This window comes from Protopterus annectens, chromosome 3.part0 (genome assembly GCF_019279795.1).
Source record: "Protopterus annectens isolate FY-2018-M chromosome 3.part0, PAN1.0, whole genome shotgun sequence".
NCBI classification, from domain to species: Eukaryota; Metazoa; Chordata; order Ceratodontiformes; family Protopteridae; genus Protopterus; species Protopterus annectens.
The window spans coordinates 17062050-17071269 of NC_056731.1; the positions used below are offsets into that span (position 1 = coordinate 17062050).

At 33.9% G+C, this 9220-nt stretch overlaps 1 protein-coding gene across 1 annotated transcript in view; it reads right to left on the reverse strand.

Annotated features, from left to right (window-relative positions):
• GAD2 (glutamate decarboxylase 2) overlaps positions 1–8321 on the reverse strand; it is a 747960-nt gene extending 739639 nt beyond the window's left edge. Inside the window, exons 1-4 of the mRNA XM_044066149.1 lie at positions 7328–8321; positions 6708–6767; positions 6121–6273; positions 3695–3928 (exon numbers count right to left, since the gene is read on the reverse strand). Coding sequence (XP_043922084.1) covers positions 3695–3928; positions 6121–6273; positions 6708–6767; positions 7328–7397 — 517 coding nt within the window. The 5' untranslated portion in view covers positions 7398–8321. The remainder of the gene's footprint in view (positions 1–3694; positions 3929–6120; positions 6274–6707; positions 6768–7327) is intronic.
• Positions 8322–9220: the final 899 nt, after the last annotated feature.

Consider the following 9220-nt stretch of genomic DNA (forward strand, 5'->3'; position numbering starts at 1 on the left):
TCTCATGTTTCATTTCCCTTCAGGATAATGAATCTAATTAAAAGGCATACTCCGAGGCATAGCTGGAATATGAATTGTTACTAACTGGATATCATAGCTAAAAAAATCTCTTAGTACTTCAGAAGACTCTAGCAAGAATCTGTCATTTTTATCACTTTGTTCTCTCTCTATGAACTCCATGGCATAGTGTAACAAAATGCTATTTGTCTGACCATCAGCAAGTAATTCTGTGTTCCTTCCTATTTATATTACTAAAGCTAGATGCCTTTTACAACACAATAGCAGATTAACATGGCACAGAACCCATCATAACCTACAGTCACACTCAAATGGGGTCCTAATCTTAAAGTACTGAAAAAGCAACTTGCACAGCGATAATCACTCCCTCTTCATTGAGCCTGCCATGGGATTCCCTGTCTTTTACTTTCAGTGGGCTAACTACAAGCATTTTTGTAGCCACCAAACTCACATCAGATATAAATGTTTCATAAATCATGATATAACATGATCAGGCCAACCATGCAAACAAATCTTATTAATAATGAATTCTAATATTCTCTTTTTACACCTCTCTTAAACACTTAATCACATCCATCCATTAGACATTGCCATTTTTAAGTAAAACACTACTTTATTACATTCTGTTATGTTGCAATTACTAGCATCAGCTGCATACTGTAAAAGTGCTGTATGTAGCTGGTGAAGGAGGGATATCTACCACATGTCTATGCTATGGTGCTATTTAGGTCAGTTGTTTACCACGTATACCACCATTGCATCTGTACATTTTTTGATCTGAGATGTAAATTAAATATATGGAACTAAAATAGCTTTGCACTGAATCAGTTAACCACTCTAAACAAATTGAAACAAATAAATAATTTAAAATGTAAGTCTGTAGTTTGCTTGAAAATATTAAATAAAATGATTAAGGATTGGTTTTAATGAGTCTTATCCTATTAAATTACTTCAACCTTTGCATGCTCCATATAAAAGTTAAATACATGTAAATGTCTTGTAATTTCATCATAAATAGGTAAGTGATTGCTAGAATGCAGATAGGCAACCAGAGAATGGCGCTATGCTCAGATATTTTTGTATTTTCCATTTGATGAAATAGGTATATTTAGATGACTTTATCTTCAGAGTTTGCAAAGACATGATTGTAGCAAAGTATGAGTACACTATTTCCAAAAGCTGATTTTATATACAGATATGAAGGACTGACTGTCATAAAGTCAGTTCAGTATAGATTACATGAGTATGCTTTCCATCAACAAATGACATAGACATAAGGAAGTGGTCGAAACATATTAAATAAATAAAGAAAGAAAGGGAATTACATTCCACCTGAAATGAGGATTTTATGTTGGTTAACCAGCACAAACAATTGACTGTTCAGAGATCAAAATATTTGTTGCAAACTCAGATGAAGGGAAAATAAAAGTACAAATATAAATTACTTTTCTCTGATTATAAACATGTTCTGGTAAGTATTTCTTTTCTCATGGCAAACATAGCCTAGAGAATGAAATCTTTTACAGTCTAGGAAAAGTGAAGCACTTAAAGTAATGATATAAGGCAACATAAAATGCCATATTAAAAACAGTGTTCCGATGTTTACATATAATTAAAAATATGTCATAAATGGCTTGTATGTAGGAAGTATGTTAATGGCTTGCACTTCCTTTCTTCCTTCTTCCAATAAAATCTACAATATCATATGACCTTTATTTTGCCATTAGTGTTTACAAGACTCATACGAGTCTTGTAATACATACTAGAATTTAAATTAATCAAACAGTACTTATATTTATTTCTAACTCTAGTGAATAATAATGACTTATATCAGCATTATTTTACATTTAGACCATATATGTCACAAACTTTAAACTGTTTCATTATGTTATATCCATAGGACTTGATATAAAGTAATCATTACTATACTGGTTTCTGTGATAGATTCATAAGTTTATAGGTAAGTACTAGGCTAGCTGCCCTTGAGACCATTTTACTCCTAGCCAGTTTCCCTTTTTATGCTCAAATGAACCTATCCCATTTGGTTTTAGATTGGCCTTACCCATCCCATGGTCGATAATTATATATTACCACAAATGATAACCAAGATCATACAACAACAACAATAATAATAATATTAATAATAATAATTATTATTATTATGCATATCATAATCTGTTCACTTACAGAAGGATTACTACTAGATATGCATTGTGCTATTTTATAACAGAATAAAACAGAAATGGACAACTTAGCTATTACTTGATTAATAGAAAATCATGTATCTTTTTAAAATGCCAAACTGAAAGTATGCTAATTATTCTAATATGTTTCACCAATTTTTTGTGTAAAGAAGGAATTAGTGGTATATATCAAATGTTTAACACAAGACTAGCACATAACATTTTAGAAATGCAACTTTTTTAGTTTAATAGTCATTCAGCAAAGTGAATTGAAAAAGAAAACTTGATTTTAATTGCAAAAAGACAATACTTTATAAGTAGTATTTTTCATAGATTAAGCGAGGACCTTCATAAATAATGAAGAAAACAATCAGAAAGCCACAATTACATATTTTAAAATGGAAGAGGTAACCTATGCATGTAGAGCATGCTGTCAGTTAAACATATATGGGTCAATAAAGTGAAAAGCTGGAATATAGGTTACAGAATATTTGAATTTTTTTACTAGAAAGCACATTAACTATTTCATTAGCCATTACAGCATTTTAATAAAGTTTGTGAGAAGACCACTAAAACAATTATTATCTTATTCAATGATCTGCAATAGACATTATCCTCCTGTACTACTTTCATAAAAATACACACAGGGTACTTTATTTCTGCTGTTTTGGCAATTTAAATTTTCATATTTAATATTGAAACAGTAAAATATCAATATGGCCAATGTTGCTTTAAATATTAGTTTCCATGTGGTCTTATAATTCTCATAAAATCGTGTGTGTGTGTATGTGTGTGTGTGTGTGTGTGTGTGTATGTGTGTGTGTGTGTGTGTGTGTGTGTGTGTGTGTGTGCGTGCGTAGACACATACACACATACACACACACACACATATATATATATATATATATATATATATATATATATATGCATTTATGCACACAGATGCAGATATACATATATCACAACCATTTTTTTTATGTTTTTAAGTAAAACACATACCTCTATTGCACAATATGCTGTTTCTGGTTTCTGTGTGTGTTCTTCATTTTAATGATGCTTGTTTACAGCTGAATATGTTTATTTACTAAGGAAACTATAATATTTCTTAAATAATTATTGCATTTATAGCAAAATATCGGAATGTGATCACTAAGACACCAGGTTTCCTGCAAAGCAATTCTAGCACTGTGTTTCTTTAACAAGCATTTCCAAATGTTATGCATTAAGTCACTAACTCACTCACTCAGCTCACATGCTCACTCCATTCTGAAATGGCTTACTGTCCATGATTATACGATCACTCACTAACTCGCTCATTCAGCTCACTCACTCATTCACTCACTCACTTGCATACTCAAAAGTCTTGGATAGAATGCCAGCAATCAGTCATTGTAGCTTCAGAAGAAGGACATAGTCTTACAGTACCATCAACAATTTTGTTTTGTTATGAATCAGCAATTGTTTTATTTGATAAACATGTTTGCTTGCTTTACCTGTTTTTATTGCATACTTCAGCGCCATCCGGCAGTTTAGCAACACATCCTGCAAAGTCTGTGGCTGATCTGAAAGTTCCCAGTTATATTCCTGAACTAATTCGTTTGGATAATGAAAATCAATTACTTTTGTTGACCTGTCAAATGTTTCTACTACGTATTGTAGAAGGATATCCACAACTTCTTGAAGAAAAGCTAATGTAGTCAGCTCACTGTTACGTGCTGGGAGGAGATCTGCAAGTATGAAAGACAGACAGAAAGGGAAATGCATAACAACGACAAAAAAACGAAACAAACCAAGATCTCTTATGTTATTGTTGTTAATTTCCACATTATTTAAGTGTTAATCCAAATATAATTTTCTGAAATCAAGATTAGTTATGTTATATTTAGATAAAATAATGGAATGCAAATATGCCCAATAGAATGCATGAACTAATTACCTTTATTTATATTTGTTAATATAGAATAAAAGGTACAATCTTCTGGCATAAGTCTGGTAATTAATTCTGATAAAGCAACAAGTTTGAAAGCAAAAATAGCATAATAATAATGTAAATAATAACACTAATAATAATTGGACATGTTTTACTCATAAAACATTTTCTTCTGTAAATGGAACAAACATAACCAAAATAACATTTAGATCACTCACACAGCTTTTCAATGACTTAAGGAGTGTTATATGTTATTTGATTATTTCAAATCATAGGAATAATTGTGAGATAATCCAGTACTTTAGTTACCTTTTAGAGGTGATTGCATTGCCACCCCAATATTACTGTATTTCCTTTTTATTTCTTTTAGACATTGCTTAGCTGCCCATCAACTTTGTACTTTTCTTATCAAATATTGCTCATTGTTACATTTGTAAAAAATAAAACACTGAAGAAATTAAATGACTGGTGACCAAGTACATATTATATATTTGTTCTTCAACAATAAACCCCAAATGTGCAAGTTTAAAAAATAGCTTAGTTCCACTAATTTGCGAGTCATTTATGCAGTATATATATATATATATATATATATATATATATATATACGTGTGTATGCATATATGTATATGTGCGTGTACATTATAGATATATTGTTTGTTTACACACACACACACACACACACGATTGCAAGATGTGTTTATCATATAACCATCTTAGAGACATGCAAAATAGAAACACGCATTTTAATTTGTTGGTGTTTGAGAGCAGCTCCTACAAGTGGACATGGATGAAACGGACTGGTGTCAAAACAATGAGGTTGGCGTATTCGGAGCTTTGCCATCGAGTGCATAATACACAATCTTTTTTTTTCTTTAACAGTTTTGGAAAATGGGGAACTGAGATGAAAAATAAATCGTTCAGTTAAAGTAATCGAAAAATGCTAGTACAGTTGTGACGATAAAGTGTATTTACGGACGTATTCATTACTATTTCTAAACTCGGCAGCACTAATTTTGTTAAACTGTTCCTGCAATTGCTTAGGTTGATTTTTGATACCAACACAGGGGCAACGCATTATGCATTAATGCCAAACTTAGACAAATTACATATTAACCATGACACTTCGTTGCACATTGCAATATGCTTTGAAAGGCCGATACACCTTTGAAAGAAAGGAATCGAGATTACCAAGGCAAGTGTCATCTGTGGCCAATTTAATTGAAATATTTAAGGTGACCATGCAGTTACATTAAATCCGATTGGGTTAATTATGAGATGCATATGAATGGTCAGATCCCTCTCTGTTTTTGCATACTTTATATTTACAAACCAGTCACTTGAGGTAAGGCCTGGCGTTATACCATATTACAAAAAGAGACAGGACTAATAGTAATAAAAAGTGATGGTGGTGACAGCAGGAGCTTCTATTAACACCAACTAGTAGCCAGTTCTGTAAGACTGTATTAGGTGTCTGTTATTGGTGCAAGTGGATCCATAAAAAAGTGAATGCACCTAATCGATAAACTGCTTTTACGTTCTTGTACACACAGAATTCTATTGCTGCCTAACTAAATGGCAAATTATGCATCAAACAAGTAACAAAGAAATTTACTACATGGGTTATGACGCAGGCAGTTTTTGTCTCTGAAAATGATCCTTTATGGGAGGTGTTCTGTTCAAAAAATCCTGGCTTTCTAAGGCCAATGTAAAAGCACGAGCATAAAAAAATGGAGATAGAAAATGTTCGTAACATTTTCCGTTTGAACAGAGTCTGTTTGCAGACTTGCAAACAAAAATTGTTCTTCCTAAAAAATCAGCACGACTAGAGGTTACATTTTATGAAAGTCAATGAACATATCGCAATAGAAACACATTGTGTGCCAGTCAACCATTTGTTTTAAACATTACTTACTGCATGCCATTTTACTATTGTGAAATGAGCAAGTGTTCTCAATATTGCTTTTTTTTGTTTGTTTGTTTTTTTACCTGATGAAAGCAAGGACGAAAAATTCACATTCCCTTTATTGCATTCGCAGGGCTTTTGGTTACAGGTGCAGGTTAGGCTGGGACCAACTGCTACATTGCTGTCCGTGGTAGTAGCATTATCGGGTGCTTTTTCCGCATCTCCATAAAGAAAAGCTACAGTGGGGGACATAATGAACAGTCATTATATTCAAATATTTGACACAGAACTAAACTTAAATTATGATAACTGTTTTCAATACAAAACCATCGTCCACTTTATATTTCTTAGCCTTTTATGGTTAAAAAACATATAACAGTGGATTTAAAATAATTATAACTGAGGGTCAAAACTAGAACACAATAAGACAGTTCAGAATAGAAAGTCAGATACTAGGCCTCATATAGTCAGTAATAAAGATACCTTGCATAGTCGTAGCTCACCGAGTTAAAGATCTATGCATCGATAGAGAGATTCTAACTTTCGGATGAAAAATATCGGTAATTCCAGGAGGAACAAGGTTAAATCTGCGGGCAGAATAGTGCGCTACGTCTAAACTACTAAATCAAAGCATTTGAGAGGTCAGGAAAACTCAGTAAAAAATTCTTACCGCACAGTTTCGATCCAAGTCCTCCTGTGAACTTCTGAGCAACTTGACACCAAGCTTTTGCTTAAAGGGTAAGAAAAATAGGATTATGATTGACAAGCAGTTTAATCTAGTTCTTGATTTAAAAACTCGTTGTGCTTATTTGAATTATATAATGCTGTATGTCTTCAGCATCAAATAATGATAATGACATATTTTCATATTTAACAGTTATTGTTTGCAAACCAGCATTCTCTCACATGTATACTTGTTAAGTATAATAGTTTAGAAGCTTACAAAGAAGCCCGGTGCATAAAACTAAAACCTGAAGCAGTTTAAGAATAGCACCATTTAAAGTTAATAGCAAGAATCTTTCTCAAAGTGTAAAAGGCTTTTTATGACCGTTACTATCATCAATATTACTGTTCCTTCATTGATAATGGCTCATTTAAAATATATTTACTTTTGTACTAGAATAGTGTATTAGCCAGAGATTGACTGCCGTGTATATTGAAATAGCGATGATAAACACGATCAAACTGACATAAATCAATCAAAAATAAAATAAAAAGCTTACATTTATGAGGTTTTCAGATATCAGAAAGCTTCAAAAGCGCAGTCATTATTTGCGAATATTTGCTTACCTGTGCCTGAATAGTCAGTGTTGTCTGATTCATTTTCAGCCCCGAAGGACCAGAAGCCTTGAGATGCCATCGGTGCGGTTAAGTCCCTACCAAACTAAAGATGCACCGCTGCTCATCAGCTCTGCAATGACTCAGTAAGCTGAACTATAGCGGGAGCTGTCCAAAGTGCTGATGCGTCTCAACTGCAAATGTTTCGTGGAATGCTCAAAATACGAAATAAGGGAAAGCGTGGAGACAGGGATGCTTGTGTCTTACTCGTACATTTGCTTCCGCAAGGCTTCCGGCCGCTTCACTTCACATTTCTGTCTCTCCACAAAGAGCTGTCGAGTGCTATTAACTAGAAACAGCGAGCGCTGCTGTGGGACTGTCAGAGCAAATAATTGCTGGATTCATTACTGTATCCTGCAACACGATTCAGGCGTTTGGAACCCAAGGACTACCGGAGTGAGGTTCTTAGGAAACCCATTACACTTCACATAAAACTGAAGAATATGGTAGTAAGAGTAACACAGCAGTGGTTATTGGGGGACGCAGCTGCAGCTATAGGATGTTTAAAAAAAACAGCTTTCAGAACAGTACCTTTGTTCCAGAAGGGGTGGGCTAGAGGGGTTACGTCGGATACTTTCCTGCTGAGCTGTACATTAGTAGCAAATAGGGTAACCAAATGCATGACCTTCTGCAAATAAATTATTGAACTGGTGTTATAACAAACGTAATGCAGTCAGTCCTCTTTTCCAAAACTAGTGAAAAACATGATCTAAAAAATTACCCTTTGGTGGTTCCAAAAACAAAGCAGACCTGCAAAATATTTAATGTTTGGGAATATTGCCGTGATGTATTAAAAAGAGAAATCTATAAGGGTAGATACATTCCAGAATTCCACGTCCACTACCACAACTGAAATCCATTTGACCATTTCGTTAGCTAATTTCCTCATTTCCTCAGGTACTTTTTTTCTGTAGGACAGTTTTGAATATCAGGTAATTTGCAAAATGTGTTTCACACTATTGACTTATGAGAAAGGGCATAAGTGCCTTTTCAATAGGACGCACTGAATGAGTGCGTGTGTGTGTGTGTGGGGGGGGGGGATGTTATACACACACACATAGTTTGTTCCTGTAGACCACGATTCGATGTATTATCTGAAAAGGTTGAAATATAACCTGTGATTCAGTTGTACCTATGTTCCTTATCAGTTCATTCTGCAATTTGTATTGGTCCTAAGAAAAAGTGCTGCATTAACTGCAACTCCAAGTTCACCAGATTATTGTACTACTACTTCTGAACTTTTTTTTCTGTGGGTAAATTAGGTGACCCCAAATCTCCCAAATTCTAAAGGGTAAAGACTTGAACACATTTAAATGACACTAGGGATCACTTGGCATATATATTGTGTTAAAGTACAGCCATATTGATGCCAAATAGTTTCTGACATCCTTTAACCACGTACAAGAATGTATAGTGTATAAGCAACCTTTATAGAGAAAAACTGTGCTGGCACTGCCATATTGCCCAACTTTGTAAAGCCAAATTTATTATTTTAGTACACATATTTAGAGTTCTGAATGAACAAATTACGTATTTAATATAGTTTCTCAGCCACAGTAGTGCAGACATCACCAAACAAATCTAAATTTACAAGTGTGTGTGTGTGATACAGAGAGACAGAGACGGAGTGAGAGTGCGTGTGCTTTTTTTTTTTTGGAGGGGGGTAGTTTCATCTGGGAACTTTGAACACTACAAGTCCCTGCTTTCTGCGTCCATTTAAGGCAGACAGGATTAATTATGTTATGCTTTTTAACCGGAAAACACATATTCATTTTGGACTAAGTTCTAGTAAAATGTAATCTGAAATCCATGCCCACAGCGTTCAGTCTTCTATTTTCAGAATGG